General features: G+C 36.5%; 1 protein-coding gene across 2 annotated transcripts in view; it reads right to left on the bottom strand.

Annotated features, from left to right (window-relative positions):
* The window catches only part of PRTG (protogenin), a 123,662-nt gene that overhangs the window by 33,503 nt on the left and 64,543 nt on the right, over positions 1 to 25,616 (bottom strand). For both annotated transcript variants that reach the window (XM_036844752.1, XM_036844753.1), the window contains exons 10-11: positions 22,760 to 23,065; positions 21,835 to 22,023 (exon numbers count right to left, since the gene is read on the bottom strand). In XM_036844752.1, the coding sequence (XP_036700647.1) occupies positions 21,835 to 22,023; positions 22,760 to 23,065 (495 nt within the window). The remainder of the gene's footprint in view (positions 1 to 21,834; positions 22,024 to 22,759; positions 23,066 to 25,616) is intronic.

Below are 25,616 nucleotides of genomic sequence, written 5' to 3'. Positions count from 1 at the left end.
TAATAACACTGGGGTCACGAAAACCAAGGCTTTGTTTCTTTTGGCTGCTGCTTGTTGGTGAGGGTCCAGAAGGCTTGAAAAGAGCCAGGCCAAAGTGGACAGTTCAGGGGTAGATAAAATTAAGAGAAAACCTGAGATCAGGACCATGAAAAAACTTCTACCTCACAGCAGTGAGTCCACCTCTGACATAATTTCTAACATTCAAATCTCATAAAGACTTAATGAGTTTTATTCCCCATCTTGTTATGGAAACTTCTCAGGTGATGGGAAAAATAATCCTCCTAGGACCAAAAGAAGGTAAAGTAATCACATCTACTTTGGGACAGTCCCCTGACACTTGTTCAATTTACAGACATGGAACATGCTAGAGTAGCTTAATAAAACATCTTAAGAGAACAAAAAGCGTTACTTTAAAAATCACTGTGTGGGAATTCTCTGGTTGCCCAGTGGTTAGGGCTCCGCGCTTGCACTGCAGGGGGCACGGGTTCGATCCCTGGTAGGGGAACTAAGATCCCATATGCCGCGCCACCACCAAACAAAAAACCCACTATGTACTACTTTAAATTACTTACTTAAACCACTGCTAAAGAAAAGCTTTGCTTATATTAGCAACAAAGTGTCACAATTAAGACAGCCTCAAAGCATTAAAAATAATCAAGTAAATTAGAATATATATGCAAAGGTAATCTAAAAGCAGCAATCTGAAAATGTGCTGCTATAAGGTCAACATAGGAGGTATGAACATTGTTAAAGAAGGAAATGCTCAGAAAAAGTGAGAAAGGTGACATTCTGCGGGATGAAACCTAGTGTCTGGCCAAATGTCCATTTTTAATTTAATCTTTTGTGCTACAGGGTTTTGTGTGAGCCTTTTCGGCCCATTGTTTCCCTGCAGTTTGACGGGAGAGCTCCTTGGTCTGGCTAGCCAGGGAGACTGCACTGCCCCCAAGCCTGTCCTTCCAATACAATACCCCATATAATTATTCAGAGAAGAGGCCAGCAGGATGGACCACTGTGACACCTGGGTCACGGCCTCTGACATAGAATCTGGGGCCAGACCAAGTCTGGTCCAGCAGCAGAGGAGCAGGAAAAATGCTAAGGGGGATGGGTGGGAAAGGAAAGCTGAGTGAAATGCTCTACTTTAAAATGCTATGTGTAAGCACAGTAACAAAAACACAAATCACATTTGAACGATGTGATTTGGCTTCAAGTTACTGAAATGCTGTAAGACTAGTGTTTCTCCTCTCTCTAAACCATGTTGCGATTAGGAGACCAAGTCTCTTCTAAGAGGGATTTCCTTGTCTTGTATTATCAGACTTATGTTAGAATGGAAAAAGTTCATGATGGTTGAAATAATGCCTTACATAAATGCGCTAGTATGCTGATTTAAAAAGAGGTTTTTTAGCTAAAAGAGTGTAAATTTTACTGAAAGCCTAGATTAAAAATTCATTCTCCTTTTGTTCATAAACTGAACTTCTGCAAGGGACTGTTAATCATAAACATAATTCACTTTGCATTAAAAATTTAAAGAAAGTATTTTTTTTTAATGATCACCATGCCAAAATGTTATAAATGTATTCTGTGGTAATCCAGAATATTTATCTGAGTGTAAAACAGAACGGCAGATGGAATGGGCAATCCCCCACTCTCCCAGCTTTCCCTCTGTGTTCTGTAGAACAGCTCTCTATGGAAGCTGATGGTAGAGTATTTGTCTAAACCTGAAAAGACTCAGTCCCTTTTGTCCTGCATCCCTGAAGGGCCCTAAGACAAATAACACCTCTCACTCCCAGTAAAAACATCCCCTCTCCTACTGAGTTTAGGATAATTTGGAAGAAAGTTCTTTGTATGTGACATTTGAGATTAGTTTCCTACCAAAATAAGTATATCCTACTGTTAATCTCTAACTTAAAAACCTTCCCGAAAAGACTGGGATTGTTTTGTAAAATCCAGAAGCATAAGGCTTTCCCAATTATACTGTGTTCACGAATATTGTGATCATGTTATTTCTTTTTTGATCATGTGATTTCATTTTATACATCTATTAGGCTTTCAAGACTTTTTTAAAAATCTATTTTTTATTTTTGACAAATGTATTACTTCGGGTTGTCTGGATAAGAAATATTTGGGGTTGAAGATTTCTACTTGAACGTTGCCATGAATGAATCTGATTTTCATCCAAACACTGAAAAACAAATCTAAAAGTGATAATGGAGGCTCCAAGAAACACAGTTTTTGATCTTTTATGTTCTTTTCTTATGGCATTCCTTTCCCTTTGGGACTCCCCGTGGAAGAAAGGCACTTCCATGGTCTAATTTTGTAAGATGAGTGAGCAATGCCACTGAGTCTCTCCTACCATACCATCAATGGAATTATGCCCATGGTTGATAGCCCCTGTGGGTTGGGGAAGAGAAAAAGAACGAAGACTCCAAAAGAGCAGGGGCTTAACTGTCTCAAAATTGGTAACAGCTTTATGTGAAGCGTACTAATAAGGCTGGTCCACATATATGTTCCTAAATAATTTAGAAGTGAATAAAATAGAGCGATTGCTGATTATAAGAATTTTTAACACACAAAAAGTGTTAGAATGGCGGGGTGCATTTTAAAAGGCTGTAAAATTTACAAAGGAAGTTTACTTAAAGTCGTTACGTAAGAAAATGAAATAAGTTCCTTTGATTATGTTGATATTTCTATCAAGAGCAATTCTTACCCTAAAAGCATACAAAGTACTTGACTTGCGCTACTATACTTGGCTTAGCATTTGTTTAACTAGCTGCTCTGTCTGCCAACACAGAGACACTGTCTGTTTGACATACATCATTGCCTTACAAACAATATTTTTGTAGACTGACAGAGAGAGCCTATTCATGACAACCAAACTTCCCCTGAAGCCATGAAATAAATTTCCTTCCAGGACTAACATTTCTCCCTTTCACTGTCATGGGCTCGCCATGCCATTTTGACCTTTCTGTGAGGCAACATGAAAATACCATCTATCATCTCCTGAACCACGGTGACTTGGTTGGAGGTGCACCATTTCATGGCAAAAACATCTGTGGTCTGATAACCATTCCTCCAAATCTCAGCCCTCGGCAGTTAAAAGCATGCTTACAAGATGGGAGAGAAGCAGGTAGACAGCTTGAAACCAGTCTTAAATTTCTTCTCAAGTAGGAAATGCAAGCTGGTAAAATATCAGCTTCATCAATCATAGTGATAAAACATGATTGCGTTGTTTATTTATGCCTCCTTTAGAACTCACAAAAAGCACTATATTACAGCAATTTATTTAAACGTTGCTGAATGTACCACTTCAAAATTGATTTTAATGTTAGCAGATGAGAGAATTCTGGGAGTTTGATACAAGCAGGTGCAGGTCATTACCATGTTAATTGGCTATAAACAGTCCACTCAAATTCTATATAAACCTAAATCTTTCAGGTACTGAAAGACACTGAAGATGTCTGGGGGTGCTTGGAAGTTATTCAGTATATCTTTAAATAGTTTTCAACACATATGATAGAGAATCTGAAGCAATCTGAGCATATGAAGTTAAACTAAAAACATTTTCTGAGAAATAAAATATTCAACAGAAGACCTAAGGTTTCTTATATTCAATCTGAAATATATTATTATAAGGGAATTCCCTGGTGGTCCAGTGGTTAGGACTCGGCGCTTTCACTGCTGTGGCCTGGGTTGAATCCCTGGTTGGGGAACCAAGATCCCGCAAGCCGCAGCCAAAAAAAAGAAATATATTATTATAAACACCAGTTTATAAACGTTCCAAGGACAGAAGAAATATTTAGTTGTTTAAGGAAATAATTTCAGTTTTTAGTTCCTCAAGTGAGCTTTAATTGGAAGGGTTACTGGATAGTATGAATAAGAAACTGATTTTCTGTATTTTTTTTCTCAGTAGGTAAAATTGTATTACAATGTATGCCGATTGATATAACTCTTAAATATCCCACACATCTCCAGAAAATTGTTTTATATAATCAATTGTTATTTCAGAAGTGCTGTCGTTTTAACCATGTGCATAATCATTGTAAAACCATTCCTAACTTGGAGGAACTAATTAAACACACAGCACAGAGCATTTTTAACCTTTTAAATTATTTTTTAAACACTTTGACATATTTTCCTTATTTCTTATTCTCTTATCTGTATGTGCATGTGTTCAAGTGTACATATACACACCACTTTTTCTTTTGTTGAATTATCAGTACACTTCACACCGAAATACTTGGACATGTTTCCCCTGAGAACAAGGTGAAACATATATAACCTATAAAACCACAATACCATTATTACATCCAATAAATTTAACAATGACACAATTTTATCTGATACATAGTCTATTTTTAAATTTCCCACCAATAATGTCCTTTATATTCCCCACCCCCGCCCAAATTCCTGAATCCAACTGAGGGTCACACACTGCTTCTTCATCTAGAATTGCTCCCTGTCCTTTTCCTATCTTTTGTGACAATGACAATGACATCTTTAAAGAATCCAGTCCAGATGTTTTATAGACTATCTCACATCTGGATTTATCTAATTGTTTCCTCATTGTTAGATCCAGACTAAATGTTTTTGGCAAGAATATTACACAGGTTAGACTATGACTTTAATATGGGGTTTTTTTATTAAGGGAAATATAACTTAAAATACACATTTTTTGTAACTGCAAATTTGTTATATTTCTTGTTGAAGAGCAACTATCATAGTTTCAAAAGCTTTCCTAACTCCAGAATAGTGTTTTCTTAGTGGCCAATTTTATCTCTATATTTATCTATATTTATCCATATGAATGTTTGTATTCAACTCTTGCCTGACAAGACAATGAAAAGTACCAACTTGTTTTTAGGGTTCTTATAAGATTTCTAGAAATATCTGGGACTTTGTACATAAATAATGCAAGTGCAGATTTGTTTCCTTAATTCTCAGTGACTCATACTGGAAAGCCAATTTGTAATATACACAGCCTGGGAATAGAGTAAACCAAGAAATCAGGGCCATAAAGTGTGCAATTCAGTTAACATGGCACAGAGAATTAATATGATTAAAACAATCACTGTAATTTCTCAGAGTGGATACGTGCATAGAAAAAAGGGCCTTTTAAAAAGAGTGTTTCAAATATAGTTTCTATAGTTTTGTAGGGTCAGAATTAAGGCCCATCTGCCATGATTTTTCTTCTGAGACAAAAGGCCATTTTATGAAAAGAGTGGGAGTGTATTCAAGAAAGGGAAGCCATACTAAAAATCATCATACTTGGTCATCCAGATGGAGAAAGGTGAAAGTTCAAAAAAATTATTTTAGTTGTTTCCTCCATTAGTATCTCTAGGTCATCCAAAACGCTGTAACTTGTTAAATGATCCTAGAAACTACAGGAATCTTCTTCCCTTATTAGCTTAAGTCATTGTCAAGCATAATATAGTTTTCAATACAGATTCACAGAGACTCTCCAACAATGTGAGCATGTGGTTTTTTCGGAGGTACTGTATTTTGGGAATTTAGTTAGTATATTAAAATCTCCTAATAATTAAAATATCCTGTTCCCCGCAGCTACAAGTGTTTGTGGTTTGCTTTGGCTGCAAGGAAGCTCTCATAGCTAAATTTATAGGCGTTTCTAGCAACTGTACAGTATCTTACGGCATGCAACAAAGAAGTCGTTATCCTGGTTTCACTGACTCTTTCAATCTTGATTTGTCTTTGCTCCAATTTCTTCATCTAAGTATAGTCAATTAAAATATACTTTACTGTTTTTTCTCATTATGATCAAATACATGTTTGTTACAGAAAATTTATGTAACTCGGGCCAAAAGAAATAAAAATAAAATATCCTTAAAACCAGCACCCAGAGATAAGCACTGTGAACATTAGTTTGTTATGTTTTTTTCATTCCCTTTCCTATCCATATGCACCCATACTCAGTATATTTCATATTTCATAACCTGCTTTTTTCAGTTAATATCCTATGGACAACTATTCCTATTATTAAATATTCTAAAACATTCCTTCTAATGTCTACATTTATTCAAATTGTATGGATGTACCAAGTTTACTTTATTAAACCTCTGTAGCTGAACGTTTAGGTTTTCTCCAGCTTTTCACAGTTATAACTGACCCCATACACTACAGTGAGCATGCTTGTGGTTAAGTGTTTGTGCATGTTCATAATACTTTCTTATGACAGGTTCTATTAATAGAGTTGCTGGGTAAAACAGTGTATATTATTCCACCCCCTGTTGGTGTTGCCTAATTATCCCTAGAAAAGCTGTGTATCAGTTTACACTCCCACTATTAATATGAGTGTTCTTTAATCCCAAACACTTACTAACACTGAGCCTTATATCACCTATTTCTTTATTTTGTTGAATTTTGTGTTTCTGTATTGAGTTACTCCAAATCTTTCTTAGAAGGAAGCAGGAGGTATATAAATTTGAAATAATGACTAGCTAGATACATTTATAAAATCTACCAGGCAAGATGTATAAGCTGTGATAATCAGGCACAATGTGGTGCCTACCGTCTGCACAGGTTTCCTAAGTTATTGTTAACATCCTGGCATGCTGAGAAAGCTAAGATGCCATTTTTACCTTCAGCTGAAGCAACTGCTCTAGTTTCTATGATAAGGTAAGTGTCAATGGAGTCACCTATCTTGGCCAATTCAAGAAGCCTCCACTTACATAGGATAGCCTATGTTCTGGGATGTTATGCAAAGTCTTTGAAGAGTTCAAACATCTCAAAATGGAAGAGAAAAGTACAATTTCAATAAACTGTCAGGATTATGTTATCACAGCAGCTTATCCAAATGAACTGATAAATCACGTTGTTTAGATAGGAAAATACACCAGTATTTAGCCTGCTTTGATGATTAGTCTATGACTATGTTTATGTCATGCCTCCTTTAAGTCTTTCATTGTTCCATTAAGGTCCTTCACCTAGTTAACTTCTATTATCCTTTAGATCTCAATTCATCATCAGTATCTCAGGGAAACCTAACCCAACGCCCACTTGCAAACTATATGGTGTCCCCTATAACTTATCACTCCCTATGCTTTTCCATCGCAACACTTACAAAAGCTTGCAATTACAATTTATATGGTGATTTGATTAACGTCTGTTTCATCCTCTAGATTGTAACGTTTCATAACTGTGGTAGTTAGTTAGAAATAACCAATCATCTATTCTAGAATAGTGGTCTCCACATTTTTTTCATTTTACCCCCCATTAGTAACTTTTTTTCTAGCAAGCATACTTATAACATATATACATGTGTGACTGTCCTATTATGTACATTGCGAAATAAACATACAAAAATACTTTTAAAGGCTAAGATAAAAAATACTTTCCTACAGTAATGCTTGTCTTGTAGCTAGCTCCCCTCCACCTCATGGTGTGTATAATCTGTACAAAGCTTAACATTTCATTTGCATTAACTAGGTTTTTTTAAGAACAAGCTTAAAACAGAAACAAAACAAAACCCCCAAGTATAATTACTGCTATGCAGCAAATGTTTTTTTTCTATCCACCCTGAAGTTTCTTTCATGTGCTAATGTGGTATTTAACAAACCTCCTCTCCTTTAACTTAGATCTTTAAAGACCTCACACATCTAAAGATTCTTTACATTCACCAGAAACTTCCAGAGTGGTCTGAGGGTTGACATGCAGTATGATTAATGGATAGTACTGATTTAATTTCCTAAAACAAGAGTTTTCCCTTCTGTAAGGAAAACTGTTGTTCGCAGTTCATGTCAAGCATTTTACCATGCTTACAGATTCTTATTTTTAAATAAGAAGGCAAAGCTTATTGAAATTTTTCCTTCACTTATAAAATTACCACTGGAAAAGTTCTGGCCTATAAAACAATCAAGAGCTGATCAATAACTATGAGCGTCTTCCTAATACCAAAGAAACATGGCTTTTATTTGTTACCATTTTAATGAGGTTTTATTAGCACATGTAGAAAGGAAGCAGAAAATATAACAGAAGATAAATTGAATAAATAAACTTCAAAATGTAAATACAAAGTGCTATAGAGACTACTGGGATATTTTAGGAGCTAGATACATAAGGTTAAAGATTCAGGATAAAAGTATTAGTTAAATAATTATTAAATAGATATGAACATCATTAGATAGTAAATTATTAAAGTTTCTTCAAAGATCTTAATTTGGTGTCATTTGCAATGAAGTTAAAAATTCTTCTTCTGTGGGGTAGGGATGGATTGGGAGTTTGGGATTAGCAGATGCAAACTATTATATACAGGATGGATAAACAACAAGGTCCTACTCTATAGCACAGGGAACTATATTCAATATCCTATGATAAATCATAATGGAAAAGAATATGAAAAAGAATGTACACATATGTATAACTGAATCACTTTGCTGTACAGCAGAAATGAACACAACATTGTGTGTCAACTATACTTGAATGAAATAAATTTTAAAAAATACTTTTCCTGGAGACAAACAGCGGGACTAATTTTGTTCTCATATACTTTTTATATTTGATATCTGAAGAAAAATTTGACTACTTAACACACAAAGAGAGAAACAATTGGCAATTCCCATTCTCACTCATATTTCAATAGCGCCTGTTTCTGGTTTTTTTTTGTAAGTTTTCTGTTGTTTTGCTTTCCCTAAAGAAAAGATATTTCAAGTGGAAATTTACTTTGAGGGAGCCAGCAGGAAGGGATATTTGCTGAGAGTGAAGGCAGCAGTGAAGGACACTTTGCCTCTGGCATCCCCAACTCTTAACTACTCTAACATCAGACCCCAAACTTAAGTGACCTCAGACTCAAAAGTGGAAACACATCACAATTGGTATTTCACTTTATAGACTGGTAAAAAAAACACTGCCACTTGAAATAATGGAACTTCCTTATCCTGCTTATTTTCCCCATCTCCACAGGGGCCTTACTTTATTTAGGGTTCTTTTCAGTCAGGCATGAGAAGTGAGGCTCCACAAGTACTGTAAATCTTTACCCCAGCACCAAAGGTCAAAGGGTTATCTGTGCTATGTAGTTTTAGAGTAGATGATTTTCTTTATTCTTTTCTTTCTTTCTTTCTCCTTTTTTTTAAAGAAAACAAAACATATGCATATGAAACACAGCAAGCTAATTTAGGTACTAAAAGATTCCTCTTCTATAGATGAACTGCTTTCTCAAGAAAACTACTAAATATCAACTTTTCAGGCATTTTACAAAGGGAAACCAGATGCAACCAGTTTCCCTCCCCACCACCATTGTCTCCTAGAAAACTTGCCACACAGCTGCTAAAGCAGTAAAACAACTTCAAACCCACAAAAGTGATGACCATTTAGGCAAATACATCAATTTCATTCTTGAAAAAAAAAAACAACTTTGCTTTATCCTTTAAAAAAAAAAAAAAGAGTAGGTTTTTTTTGTTCACAAATTATACCTCATTTACTAACAAGACAAATGTTTTTCAGAGCTTTTCACGTTTTAGAGCATTTTGAAAGGTAATGACTATTCAAGACTAAGAATATAGAAGTCCAGGAAAAACTATCAAAATTCTTTTCCCAATTATGTTTTTGGCTATGATATGGAAAGTTGAACCTTAATATCTTTTTAAAGATGGAGAAACATATTTAAGAAAACATAGGCATTTATTGTTGCCTTTCTTCTCTCTCACCAAAACAATCTTTTTAAAGTGGGAAGTAAAACTGTTGAGTGTAACATCCCATAGGGTGCCACTGATAACAATTCCGATACAGCACAAGAATAAAAGGCATTTATTCTTTCAGGAGACACTGTCATTTTAATGCTTTTTGCAATCCTCTGAATTTAAGAGGCAGAAATGCAAATTTTAACAGTACTGCTATTACATTCAACTGAGTTACAAAAAAAAAGCTACAGAAAGGCTTTCATATACTGAAGAGGGCAAAATATCTTCTGTGATCTGCTACGAGATACAATCTGGAATTTGCCAACTATATTTCTCCCATAATATAGCAGCAATGGTTTGTCTAATCCCTTTTGCTTCTTTCTTAATCAAAATTCCTCTATCTTTTGCGGCAAGTAAAAGAAACTGATAAATGTTTAGAATTGCACCAAATTAAGAATATAAATATGACCTCATCTATATGGAAAAGAATTTCAGTTTCCTAAGGTCTATGAAGATGATTAAAAAAAAAAAAGATAGCACTGAAAGTGACAACTCAGAAAATGAGAATGTTCAAAATTTCACATAGTAAGAGAAATTTCAATGAGATTTGTTGGATGTGCCCCACTTTCCTGAAAATGACCTAATGTCTTTCATTTTACAATTATGCTGACAATGGTTTCTTCTGCTCAAATCTTTGCAGCTTAGACAGAAAGATGCTGGGTCCCTTGCAGCAGGACAGCATCAGTGTGTAGGCTTAACTCCAAACTGCACACCAATGATTCACCATTTCAGAGCTTCTGAAATTGAAACCATATACTAAGCTGCTAGAGACATCTCCACCAGAACACCAACCTTTCCAACTCAACATGGTCAAAACTGAACTTAATATCTCCCACTTTTCCAAACCTGGTCTTAACTCCTAAAGCTCTACTCCAATTAAAGTATTGTCCACCCAGAGCTCTCGAGAACTGGTCCAACTTCTTCCTCACCTAATCATATTTACAAACAGCTAACAGTTACTGAGCACTTACTATGTACCAGTGCACCTTGTTGAGGGTTCTACATGTACTAGCACACTTAATCCTCAACATCCTGGACATTGTGCAAATTGAGGTTCCTGGAGGTGCAGTAACTTGACCAAGATCAAGTGTGTGGAGAGCTAGAATTCAAAGCCTGGCCATCTTATCTCAAAACCCTCAGTCTTCCATTTTAAATTTTAAAACTGACATTTTGGGGGTGTATGGTTCTATTTAACACATGCACAGATTTGTGTAACCACCACCACAATCAGGAAACAGAACAATTCCATCATATCAAGAAACTGCTGGTGCAGCCCCTCTGTAGTTAAATCCTACTCCCACCCCAATCCATGGCAATCACTCATCTGTTCTCCATCCCTATAGTTTTGACTTCTCAAGAATGTCACATAAATGGGGACTTCCCTGGTGGTCCAGTGGGTAAGACTCCACGCTCCCAATGCAGGGGACCTGGGTGTGATCCCTGGTCAGGGAACTAGATCCTACATGCCTCAACTAAGAGTTCAAATGACACAACTAAAAGATCCCACATGTCTCAACTAAAGATCCCACATACCACCATGAAGATCGAAGATCTCACATGCAGTAACTGAGACCTGGCGCAGCCAAATAAATAAATATTAAAAAAAAATTGAGACCAGCCTCTTTCACTCAGCATAATGCCAATATTCATCAACAAACTATCGCAAGTAGCCATATAGTTCATTGCTTTTTATTGCTGAGGAGTAATTCAATGGTATGGGTATATCACAGTTTGTTTATCCACTCACCCACTGAAGGACAACTGTGGTTTCCTGTCTGGGGGGACTGTGAATTGAGCTATACATTTTATGTACAGGTTTTTGTGTGAACATCAGTTCTCATTTTTCTACAGTAAACACGTAGGATGAGATTGCTGGGTCACATGGCACAGGCATGTTTAACTTCATAAGACAGCACTGAACCGTCTTCTAGAGTGGCTGTACCATTTTGCATTCCTACAATAATGCATAAGAGTTCCAGGTGTTCTGTATCCATGTCAGCACTTGTTATTGGCAGTTTTGACATTTAAAAAAATTTTAGTCATTCCAATACGTATGTAGTGGTATCTTATTGTAGTTAAAAATTTTTAATTTGCATTTTGGTAATGGCTAATGATGTTGAGCATCTTTTCATAGACCCCTTAGGTGTAATCCCTGTATATGAAGGTCTCCCATTAGGCCCACATGTAATCGGTCAAGTTCTAAGCGTGAAAAACTTCACACCTGCCTTCTCTCCAATGAACTACTGTCTTAGCTTATACTTATTATTTTAGATTATTTCAACAACCAGTTTATTGATTTCCTGTCTTCAGTAGCCCCCTCCCTCCCTGGCTCACGCTCACTGCATTCTCTAAACCTATCCTCTACAATATGGTTACCAGTTATCTGTCTGAACAAGCCATGTCATTTTCTCACTTAAAAACTTGATGGCTCTGCACTACTAACAAGATAAGACAAAGACTAACTGACTTATCAAGGTACACAGGGTCCTTAAAACATGGGACCTAGTTAACTCTATGGTTTTAGCTTCCGTAACTCCTACCCATAGCAACCCATGTTTTAGCCATAGCAAACCAATGAGGTTACCTCTTTTAATCTTTTTGTTTCTGTACATTTTAAGCTCCTATGATTGGAATGATTTTCCTCCATTTCTCTACTGGGCAATTTTTTAGCATACAGTAAAATTAGTCATTTATCCTCTGTGCTTTCAGAGTAGTCTGACTACACCTCAATTTTGTCTATCAGCACATTTTCCTATGAACACTGATAGGTCCTCCAGGCTGAACTTAAACACTTTGGAGGCAAGCATGCCATTTTACATTCAGGTTCCTTGTGCCCAATCCAGGGCCTGGTGAGTATGTGCATTCAATCAATATACGCTAATTTTTAAATTTTAAAAATAATGGCGAACACATACATAGGAACTTCTGAGAAAAATGTGTATTGTATCAACCCTAAAATTAGAAATTCTGCATTTCTAATTGGCACTATCTTCTAGGCAATGTCTTCATGAGGAGTTAGGAGAAGAAATCACAGAAGTCAAAACTGCATGTTGTGGGGATGGTTTCAATTTTGCAATTAATTTGCTGGTAATTAATTTACACTAATTTAACGGTAACTGCAGCCCATTATCAGTAATTTCTAAATGGAGTGCAACTGATCTGCAAGGCCAAAGAGCTTCTGTGTTATAAGCCTTCTAGTAGGGCCCAAGAGACCAGCCCCAGGAAAGCATAGGAGTCTCTTTATCTGAGGCCTACTGAGTTCCATAAAACACTGTACTCACTGTACTCACACAGTGCTAATGAGGGCTTTACAAACAGTGCTGTAGCTCTCAGAGCCCATCGTGAAGCTCAATGATAGCAGCTGAGTGGGTTGAAAAATATTCTCCTTTCGAGGGACTACTAAACGCTCCTGGCTTCATGCTGTCGATTCAAAGAACAGTTCGCGTTATGGGTTTATGGAATCCATGGCTATGTTTATTTCTTTGATCATTTAAAAACATAAAATTTAATTAATTTGGCACTATCACAGTTACCTAAAATGAGATGACCAAATTAAGAGTAATTAGGTTTTCTCAGGGGATAGAATATGTTATTAGACATATGACTGGATGCCTCCTGAGAGTTTACTCAACCAAAATGAAGGATAAATTAAAACACTTTAACTAACACAGTTATAGAACTGGCTCAAAGGGAGGCATAAGCCAAAGGTCCAAATACCTTTCCCTTATATGTTAAAATGGTAGGGTTTTTTTTTTTTTCCAGATATGGGATCAATATTACCTAACACTCTGTAAATGATTTTTGAAGAGGGTCTGCACAGTGAAATTTCCAAATTTGCTGATCTGGTGGATATTATATTATACAATGATTATAATCCCCAAAAGTTGAGTATATAGCGATTTAAAACAACAGAATAAGCTGTTTTCTAAAGGAATTTTAATTTACCATTTGTGTACATGGAAACTGCCATGTACAGTAGGGACTACAGCAAACTTGGAGTATAGACTTTTATAACATGTCTGAACCAGAAAGTAAAAAGAAAGTTCACAAAACCTCTTTCAGGGAGGAAGCAGTTCTGAGCTGCTTTTGTGTCTCATTTCTCTATATTATGTTCTACACACTGCAACAGAAAGGTGTTTCTAAACATAAATCTAGTCAGGCCACTCGCTTGCTTAAAATCATTTAATGGCTTCACACTGCCCGTAGGATAAAGCCCAAATTCCCTCACGTGCTTTACCAGGTGCTGGCCTCTTGCAGGCCTCTCCAATTTCACTCTGGTCATAGTAGCACTTAGTTCCTCCAGAACATGGTCTCCCTCACCGCCTGGCCACCCCACATAAATTTCAGCATTCCCTGAGTATTTCCTGGGTTCTGCCATTCCCTCTTTGTAGAGGCAGATTTACCCTGAAGCTATGAAGCTTAACTTTCAGAGCCCTTGACCTGCATGGGGTCTATTAAAGACACTGTACTACAGTGTATTTTTATATTATTTCAACTTATTTTATTATATATTATTTTATTTTATCAGGCTCCACATAACCTGTATCTGCCCCTGCCCCTGCCCCTTTGCCTGGCTAATGCTAATCTTCCTTTAGATCTCAACATAAATGTTATTTCTTCTTGAAAGCCATCCCCATTTTAGCCCTAAAATAGGTCAGAGGCTCCTGCCAAGTGTCGTAACAGCAATCTGACATCTACTATCAAGGAGTTCATCACACCTTATTTTAATTGCTTATTTAATTATCATTCTTCCTCCTAAGTTCCCCAAATGCTATGATCATGCTTACATTAAATATGGCTGTGTTCTAATGTAGGGACTACCACATAGTGAGTTTGGTAAATGAGTATCAGTGGCAAACAGAATATAGAAATGAAGGGCCCAAACGAGAAGATTATACCTGAAAGCCTGTGATTCATCCACTCCTTGGATGTTTGGGAAGAAATGTACTGACTGAATGATGATACTCATGAAAGGCCATGTTTTTCTCCATGCGTAAGCTGAGAAGTATGGGGAAGTGTGACTAGAAACAAGATAAGCAGTAAGAAGTGCAGTAAACATGGACTAAAGAAAGGTTTAGTAGTAACAATAATTAAAAATTATAATTGGCCTGACAATTAAGAGAGTCAGAAATATGGGAACCTAGAAGGCACAATAACAAATTTCTGAAAGATTTCCAACAAGAATAACAAACTAGAGCTAAGAGTTATTAAGTTATAAAGAATTAACATTGGCTATTTAGGAAGAATATTACTAGGTCATCTAGACCAGTGTTTCCACTTTTATGTGCGTACTAGTCACCTAGTAATTATATTAAAATGGAGACTCTGATTCAGTAGGTCTGGGGAAGGGACAGGGGGAGCCTGAATTTCAGCATTTAAGTAAAATTCTAGATTATGCTGCTGAGCCTGGGACCACACTTTAAAGAGCAAGGACTATAAAGTCTACATCTGGAATTGGCAAACCATGGTAATATGGTCTACTGTCTTTGGGTTACCTGCCAACTAAAAATGTTTTTTTATATTTTTGAGTGGTCAGAAAAAATTTTAAGCAATATTTTGTGACACGTCCAAATTATATGAAACTCAAATTTTAGTCTCCATAAATACAGTAAGGCTTTTTACTGGAACACAACCAACACCCATGCATTTATGAATTTTCTATGCTGCTCTGTGCTACAGTGGTGGTGGAAGAGACCATATGGCCCACTGTATTAGTCTGCTTAGGCTGCCATGACAAAACACCATAGACTGGATGGCTTAAACAACAGAAATTAACTTCTCACAGTTCTGGAGACTGGGAAGTCCAAGATCAAAGTCTGACAGGAGTCCGTTTCTGGTAAGAGCTCTCTTCCTGGCTTGTAGACAGTCACCTTCTCATTGCATCATATGGTGGAGGGAGAGCTCTGGTATTTCTTCCTCTTCTTCTAAGGGCACCAGCCCTATCGGATTAGGGTCCCACCCTTATGACCTCATTTAACATTTGTCACTCTCTCAAAGGCTCTATCTTCAAATACAGTCACATTAGGGGTTAGGGCTTCACCATATGAATTTAGTGGGAACATAAACATTCAGTTCATAAAGCCCACAAAGCCTAAAATATTTACTCTCTGGCTCATTACAGAAAAAATTTGCCTGGCCCTGGTCTAGACCCTTGTTTCTCAAAGTGAGCAGAAATGCAAAAATTTCAGGCTTCACCCAGACCTACTAAATTTTAACAAGGTCCCTGGGTAAATTCAAACACATATTAAAGCTCAAGAAGTAGTGGTTTCCATATCTAGTGATCATGATAAGTTATATGGGGAAAAAATTTTTTTAAATACAGATTTTCAGACTCTACCCTGGGAAGAGAACTATGTTATTGTAAAAACAACTACAACAGCTAACATTTGTTGAGGACTTACAATGCAATTTACAATGCAATGTTAACCCTTATGTGTATTATGTCATTAAATCGTCCTAACATTCTAAAACAGCTATTATTATTATTATCCCTATTTAAAAGATTAGGCAAACAACGAGGATTTAATTTGTTAATAAGCTGTGCAGCTTGTAAGTTAAACCTAGGCAGTAGACATGAAGCTTAGTCAACTGATGTTTTTCTTTTAACTGTCAGTGCCACGTGCCTCCCATAATAAAGCATTGTAGATGACGCACCATGGGAATGACTGACACCATTTGGGGTCACAAGAGGATTCCCAGAAGAGTTAAGACTTAAAAGCTGAGCAAGATTTTTTCCAGAGAGAAGAGATAGGTCTCTAATTTTGTCCAGAGAGCATCAAAAATATTTTAAAATGGAAGATTACCTTTCATCCTAGAAAAAGAATTTAAGGAAAGATAAACAGATGATTAACTAACTTTTGTATAGTTCTTACAGTTTCATCAACCTGTAAACATTCTGTCTTTAACTAGAGGTAGTTGCAAATTGGCAAATGAAAATCTTTTTTATTGTCTTAATGTAGCAGTACATTTTTAGTAATGGGATTTTTTAGAAGTGGATGCTCCATTTCTTTTGAGGTATTGGTTTTTTAAGTATTTTTTTTTTAATTTTAAGTATTAAGGTTCTAAAATGTGATTTGAATATCAATCATATTTGGCATTGTTGGATACTGCAGAGAAGGGAATTTTCAAAAATTTTTACTCTCTTGATAAATTAGGAATAAATAGTTCAGTATTCCCTAAAGTCTGTGTTTAAGTTTCAGCAGGTTTTGTCTTGATAAAAGATTAAACACAACATAATAACTTAAAAGATATTTAACAGTGAAGGAAATGAAATACAGTACTTTTTAAATGTTCCCTTTGTTATGTTATAATAATTTGTACTCACAGTCGATTTTATGGCCTACATAGTAGGTGGTTTCCAAAATCATTTCTTTAAGAAGTCTACTGACTTCAGTTAAATGAACTTATTTTGTAATTATTTGAAAAGAATGAAAGAATGCAATCAGATACTGCTCAGAGCAACTATTTCTACTAAAAGTAAAAATTAACTGTGGTAAAGCACAGGAAGAACTGAAGAGAGGCAAAAAATGTGAGGTTATGTCCCCAAAGATCTTTCCTGTGGTAAATGACAGCAATAATGTTAATGGCATTTTTACACCAAGCCTAAAAATGGTCTGTTAAATAAATGCAAAGTGATCTCACAGAAACCAGTGCTGCTTTATGAAGTCAAAGCTAATCTGGACAGAATGCTTAATGACATTTATGTTGTCGACTATACATTACTTCAGCATGGAAGACTCCTGGCATCTATAATGACATTTAAGACATAAAGCACCAGATTATCTGAAATGAATTTATAGGCTAAGTCAGTATGGAACTATACACTTGAAATTATTCACAATTAGGAAGATTTTGTTATAAAATATAGTGTATTTTTTACTCCATCTTATGTGAAATTTGCAGACCAACCACATTATAAGGATTTTCACCTGTAGCATGTTTCCAAAGATTTTCTGAGTGTTATCTAAGGCTTCCTTGTGTGAGAGGGGTGAGGGAAGACAGTCTCTGAAAAGACTTTGGCTTGCTTTAAAACGTGACTTCCATATTTCGTAAACTGAGTGATTCTAATTCTCTTCGAGACAAAATCGCTATTATAGTAAGGTTCACAATGATCCCTCTCTGCTCAAAGTGGTCTCGAAGTGGTCTCCTTTATGCCACAAAATCTTGTTCTGCCTCGACTAAAGGAAAGCTTACAACTGCCTCCAGCTATATCAATTTGGCTCACCAGTGCTAGTTCTCTGTTTTCTTTCTTGAGATATGTAGCCACACAACCAAATCCTATTCTACTACAGTGAAAGATAACACCCAGAAATCTGACTTAATTTTACCATGCTTCTATACAAACTGGCTAAGGGACTCTAAAATTACATCATTAACCAGGGACTGTTTCTTCAAAAATTACATCATTAACCAGGGACTGTTTCTTCAGACTGCTACTCCCAGCAGAAACTGGGAGTTATAACTTTAGATTTCTCAAAAAAATATCTGAGTTTTGAAGGTGTGATTTTAAATATTTTGGATCTTCACAATTGGTGCTAAACAGAATGCTCATTAATCATGCTCGCTGTGAAATTTAATAGCACAAATTCATTGACAAAAAAGAAGCTAAAGATTATCTAACATCAGTGTCCTAAATGCTAAACAACAGCACTATCTAAATAATCCCCCCTTTTCACTCTATTCTACACAGACAAAACAATTAAGAACAGTTTCTGACAATCAGCTTATGAAAACAGTCCTCTTGCAATTAGAAACTCTAACTTCAGAATTTGCAGCCAATTTCTGAAATAAACAGACCGAAAAAGGAGGAACAAATGATTTCAATCAGTCTATTATCAGGGAACACAAGTGTGCTATTAATTTTGCTTCAGTTTATTGTGTGATGAATGAAACAAACATTTAAAAATTCTATTTAAAACTGAACTAAACACTGAAAGTGCCAAGGAAAAAAAACTAAGTGAAAATCATTACTACGAAGATGCAAAATCTTGAAGAAAACCGCAGACCACAGTTTAGAACAAATCACATAAACATTAAATCACAAGCCTAGTGCTTTTTATCCAACTCCCCCAAAGTAAACCACTTCCAATAAAATCAAACTGTATATATTAAAATCATTAAACTAAAACAAATGAGCAACGTCAAAAATACTTCCACTGCTCTGCCAATATTTATATTATACCAATAAAGACACAAGAACCTTTTTTAGCCACTTTAAAAAACAAAACATTCTACATCTCAGGGAATAGAGCTTTGAGGGTTTACAGTAAAATGTTCTAAAATAACTTTCATTACTAAGTACAATTAAATTTAGTTAATCAGAAATTTGGGAGAAAACTGGACAAGTGATTCAACTTAATCTTTTGGTTTAATCCTTGTTTTTAGCAGTGGTCACATCTGTTACTTTTTTTTAATCCAGTGCTATAATGCCTTACTTAAAAAAGAATTTAAAATGCTTGTTAAATAAATTGAAATGTATGAGCTCATTCACCTATTTCTTTCTTTCAGAAACAAAGAACTGTAGGTATGACTAAAGAGACTGTGTCCCAATAACATACTTTTTCATTGAAAACTTCATTACCTGAAGTGGAAACAAAAAGGGCATCAGAAAGGGGATTAGTATGAAAATGAAATTTTGAGACATCAGCTTCCTACTCAAATTGACACTGAATCAGCAAACAAAAGCATTTAAATTTCATTTCCAAGCCCACTTAGTAAATCTAGTTCCGGTTAGAGTCTCTGTAATGTGCAAAAGCTCAGTAAAAGCAAGTATTCACCATGTAAGACACAGATAGGGTTCCCTTAACCTACTGCCCTCTAGACACATCACACTCTGTTAAACAGGCAGCTACCGCCAGATGCTCTCGCTAAAAATGGTCACAGATGGTCAGTTGTCCAGTTAATAGAACATACTGCTCTCCCAACAGCCAAAAGTAAGACGGAGAGGAGTGAGGGCTGTTAACACTTGCCTGCTTAGTGGGTTAAACCCATTCGCCTGCTGTAAGCTTGGCTAGGCCCCAAGAGTGACTTTCTAGAAAAGGAAGATGAGACCCTAGGGCTCTCAAGATTAGAAGGCATCTTAAAGGTGATCTAGTCAACAGCTGCACAGTGCCTGAATCCACACAACTGCATCCCTGCCAGTCAGCCGATCCAGCCCTGGGCACGGCAACTCCAGGGGTATGGAACGGGCCGTCTAACAAGAAAGCCCTACGGCTGTGAGAGAGTACTCTGCAACCCTGCACTGCAATTACTCCAGCCACTCAGTCTGACTCCGGTCAGGAGACACGCGGCTATTTTAATAGACGGGGTATACTGACTAAAACAAAATCATTTCCTACTTTTATGCACTATGAAATGATTTTAAATCCTTTGCAAATGGCACATGCAAAGGATTTTATGACGTAAAAACACAGGCAGTGAATATATGCGATTTATTTTTAAAACATAGGAAGAAATAAAGGTATATAGGATGGAAAGCTATTATTCAGAGATTACAAAAAATTTCAACAAAAATCAATGGATCGTCTTCATATATATATGCCATCTGTAGAAAAATTTTACATTTTAAAGAATTGTTTTTAATTGGCTAAGTTTCAATAAAATGTTTCTCTAAACTTTTCACAAGCACAGGAGTCTTTTGTTTTTTTCTAATAAATTATTCACCTGTTTAGAATAAGCTACCTATATGTTCAATAAGACTTGTCTAACAATCTACTGTTTTGTTATCTTCAATGTATGTATACTTCCTTATCAGTGAAGAAATTGGAGGTACTGAGTTTGATGTATGATTTTTCATCAAAAATTGTCTCAAATCCTGTTTCTTACTTGATACTGACTAAAATTTTCTTGATTAAATGACATGCATGTGGAAAGGGAGGGCACCCTGAGAAGGCATGGCTAGAAATAAATGCTGCTGAATGGCTGACAGTAGGTTGGGCTAACGTCATCTGAGTATCAATGGCTTAAGGAAGGTCACCCTGGAACATATGTAACTTCTCCTCGTCCTTTATAAAGCTGTGTGACAGGGATCAACTGTGAAACTTAACTTAATGCAGATTCAATTAAAATCAAACACAACAAGATTACAAGCAAAACGGCACCTGAAAAATTACGGCAAAGAACTGGAAGATGGGGTTCTGCGTCCCTGGGTCTGAAAACAGATTCCCACCACTGCTTCTTACTGCACAGGGATTTGGGTCTAATGCTGTTCTCACAGCTTGTGCCGTGAGGCCAGGGAAAAAAAATGAAGCAGTCCCCTGTGAGACCACCGTGCCTCTTCCCTTCCTGCACTCCAAAGGGCAGTCTGTTACAGGGAAAGCCAGAGTGCTTGTAAATTTCCATTATGTGCAGAAGGTGTGATAACAACCCAGTAGGAATTTAGTTGACGCTGCTTTGTGCTTAAGGGTAAAAATCTACTCACAAGCAACAAATAGCTAAGTGTGCATTCTACACCTTGAGTATGTTTATACTCACGCATTTACTGTAGTTATAAGTGTCTTTACTGTCTACTAAACATGTTTTCATCATGAAATCCTTTCACTGTGCAAAGAGAGGATGAATAGGGAATAAACGTGTCTTTCAGAATTCTGATAAACCCAAACACAAAATTAAGTGCTTTTTCTTTAGTGTTTCTGGGTTAGAACTACATAAAGTAAATATTTACAGTTACATGGGTCATATGTAAGAGCATTATTTTGTACATAATTTACATACCTTTTACACATGCAAAATAATACACTTACTTGGCACTCTCAGGCAATTTATAAGTTAAACTTAAATTATTGTGTATTATCTGATCATTTGGTGATATTCCTAATTTTACATTTCTATTCTACATCCAGGACACAGTCACAAGACTTGATCAGGCTCTCACTCCACCAGAAGTGAACTTTAGAAAGAAAATCGATGCCCAAAGGTGGGGAGAAGATAGAAAGATTACCTGGTTATCTGACATTGTACCGATTCACTCACTATGGTGAGTCAAGGACCATTCACTGACTTAAGCAGTAGAATATGCACAATGATGTAGCAGGGTCAATTCTTTTCTTTTTACCATTAAGTCATTACTTCTGCCTTATATCCTGTAACTTTTTTCCCAATTGGTCAGGGAGGAAGGAAAAAAGGAAAAACACAGTACAGGTTCACTCACCTAAACCACTGAGAGTATAGAGAAGGTCACTGGTAGCTAAGAAAATGGGTCCATTCTCCTGCTGCCCTTCTTCTTTGTAGTACAGCTTGTAGCCCTGAATGGTTGCTGTGTCCTCAGCATCCTGTTGCCACTTTACAGAAATGGTGGTACAATTCAGAGGCTCCAAATGTAACTCTGGAGACTTAGGGGCTAGAAAAATTCACCAGATGTATAAGAAACTCGTAATGCACATGAAAACACAGGATAGTATATAGCTCTCTCTGTTTTAAACCAACAGTTGCATAAAAATTCAATTCCAACAATTTTACTTTACCTTAATATTAAAAATTCCACAATGATATTAAATTTTGAGACAGAATTAAAAATATAAAATACTACCTAAAAAACTAAGGTATATATAAATAAGAACAAAATTACATGTGCTTTTTAAGTTTTTTCAAAGAAGCAATATGTGTTCCTAATTTTGACCATCCAATATTCCCCTGTGATAGAACAGGCATTATTATTAATCAATTAACAAGAAAAAGCCCAGTCATGTTACATTCCACATTAGTAAAAGAGGAGGCGGGTCTGGAACTTCCTAGTATTACAGTTTTTCTATGAAACTGATGATTTAAAAAAAAAAATATGGCAATGATATTAATTAGGTCTCTATTAATATATAACTTCTGGTAATTCAATTTGATTTGGACCCATCTGTCTTTGAAGGATCTGCTAAGTAAACAAAGAGTAACCAAAAGTTTTACACACTAATGAGCTCCATGCAAAAAGCAACTAATAAAAAGTTTAAAATTTTTTTCAATTAAGCCCATGATCGATGGAATACTTTAATTCATAAGACAAAATTTTAAAATATAAACATAAGTTAGATAAGAAAAAAAAAAGAAAAATACTGTGTTATTCTTCCTCAGTAGTCAACATTTACCTTTCACACTTGTAGATTTGGGTGTCCTGTGTGAGGTCCATACTGAAGACTCTCCCAGCCCCACTCTGGTGGCAGCAGTAATCCGCACCAGGTAGACACTATCAGGTTTCAGGCCCTCTAACAGGTGCTCATGAGTGGTCCCTGGGAGCTCCAGAACTTGGATGGAGTTGTCAGTACTCAGGCGGAAGGACAGGCGGTAGAGGACCACCTGGCCCCGCCGATACTTGGCTGGGATTGGTAGCCAGGAGACGAGAATATCGGTGGGACTTCGACTTGTCAAACTAATTTCAGGAGGTCTCAGGGGAACTAGTCATACAAGAAAACAGGTTGCTTATAAATATTTAGAATCAAAATTGTCAACCAGCACACCAGTTTTTAATTGAAGTATCTTAACAGCAACACATCACATAATAAAGGAGAGAGAGATACTTTCAGCCCTAGCTGAGGTTTCCAGTCAAGCAGAGTACAAACCAGAAAAAAGAAGGAAAAAATAATGAGGGAGGATCTGATATAGAGAACCAAAGAAAGCAAGGTTTTCACTGTTGTTGTTGTGACCATTCTGATGTTGTTTGGGATTAATATGAGCTTACTTAATATGAGAATACTTCTCAGTAACCCTACCAAAATGCCTTAAAACAAGGAAGAGAGAATTACACAAGAATGGAGAAGCTTAGGACACCAGGGTTATAACCTGACAAATAATCTGAAGTGTTTAATAAGAGTTGTATCTTAAAAATTAGTGTGAATTTTGTATTCCTAATTATAATATATGGTGCTTAATATGAAAACAATGTTTCCCCTGTAAATAATTCGAATACAACAGGCAGTCCAGGAAAATGAGCCAAGTATACTGGAAGGCAGTCTAGTATTAAGAGCTAAGATGGGTTCTGGAGTTAGTCTCTGTGTAACTGAATTCCTGTTATATCAATTACTACTGTGTGTGATCTTGGCCAAATTAATTTCTCTGTGTCTAGGTTTCTTCATATACAACATGGGGATGAAAAGAATAGCTTCTTCTACAGGCTTTCCTACCTCAAGGAATGGCAATTATTTGTCCAACTGCTCAAGACAAACACCTTGGTGTCACCCCTGACTCCCCCATACACTCTCCACATTCAATCCTATGACTCTACTACTCACACGGCCACCCCCTTGGTCCCTGCACCATCACCCTTAGCCTGTTTTGTTGCAATAGCCTCCTGACAGATTTCCCTGCCTCTGCCCTCTTCTTCACCATCTAGTCTCCAACACATTTGCTGTTAAATTGCAAGTCGGATCTTGTCACTCTTCTGCTCAAAATAGCTCCCATTTCACTCACAGTAAAAGCCAGAGTCCTCATGATGGATTCATACAAAGCCCTACCTGCTTATATGGTTGGCTCCTCATTCATTCTGTGCCTCATCTCCTGCTGCTTTCTGCTTGTTCCCTCCAGTCCAACCATGCTTGTGCTTCAGGCCCTTAGCAATTTCCATGTATGTCCTTTCCTAGAATTCACGTCCCCCAGCCATCTGCCTAGCCAGCTCCCTCATTTTCATTCCCTTCAGGTCTTCAAATGTCACCTATTACATGAGGTATCTCTGTCTAAAGCCTTACCCCTTTCCCTGCTTTTTTCCCCCTCTCCTCAACACTTATTACTATCTAACAGAGCATATCATTGACTGTTTATCTTATTTATTGTTCCTCTGTCCCTTCTCCCACAATAGAAAGTAAGCTCCACAAGGTATGGGACAATTTTTTGTCTCTTTCATTCACTACTAAATACTGAATAACACATAGCAGGTACTCAATAAATATTTGTTGAATGAATGAAATAATAGGTAGGAAAGGGAAAACCAATCAAGCATTTCTGAGTTCTTTATGTGTATGAACTCATGAATTCTCACAAAAACCCAGTGAAGAAAGTGCCATTATCATTTCTACCTTATAGCTGAGGAAACTGAGGTACAAAGAGGTCAAATCACTTACCCAAGGTCACACAGCTTGTTAAGTGAAGAAGTAGATCTAGAGCCTATTTTCTTACCCCCTACACACTACTATCTCTTATATAACAATGGTTCTTCTATCATAGGGTTATGTAGGGATTAAAGGAGATAATGGAGGGAACGTTTTTAGAACAGGCAGTGGTAAACACTCCAAAAGTGTTAGTTGTATCTGAGGTGCACACTAGGAGACCCACACATCTCAGTCTGAGAAGTACAGGCTGAGGAAATCGGGGAATACTGATGCAGAAAATTGAAAAGCAGTGTCAGAAGTCTCTATGTTATCCAGAAAACAAAATGAAACTTAATTAAACAAAAAAGTTGCAGAATAAGGAAAGGTTTAAAAGGAGAAAAACTTTGAGATCACAACTTAACTGGAATTGGCAAGCTTTAACCAGTAGCTTGCTATGGTAAGACACATTTTCTTGAAGGGTATGGGGGAATACACCTCATATACCAAATAAACCCAAAACAACTACAACAAACACCAGCCTGTGTTTCACCTTAGATATGCATGTCAGAGGTTGTTAAATGTAATTAGGTAACCAGAGAGGTCATGGTTCACTCTAAAATGGAACAGACTCTTAAACGAAAACTGAAATGTGGAATTCAGCATCCAGATCAATGACAATTTTTGCATTTACTAAAAGTCTGAATTTATAAACATTTACACAAGTAGTAGTATAGAGATATAATAGATTTGGGACCAAATGGACAAAGAAAAAGACTTGAGAATCATTTATATAAAAATGTTTTGAAAACTAAAGGTGGACCATTTCTTGAGGATGCAAAAACATTTGTAAAGGAAGAATAGTATAATTAAGTATATGTTAAACAATCCCCCTTTCACACTGCAGAGTACAAAAATGGGCCATGGA

This window comes from Balaenoptera musculus, chromosome 2, assembly GCF_009873245.2.
Source record: "Balaenoptera musculus isolate JJ_BM4_2016_0621 chromosome 2, mBalMus1.pri.v3, whole genome shotgun sequence".
Lineage (NCBI taxonomy): Eukaryota > Metazoa > Chordata > Mammalia > Artiodactyla > Balaenopteridae > Balaenoptera > Balaenoptera musculus.
Note: the sequence above shows the minus strand (reverse complement) of the source record. Positions and strands in the feature narration are given on the sequence as shown.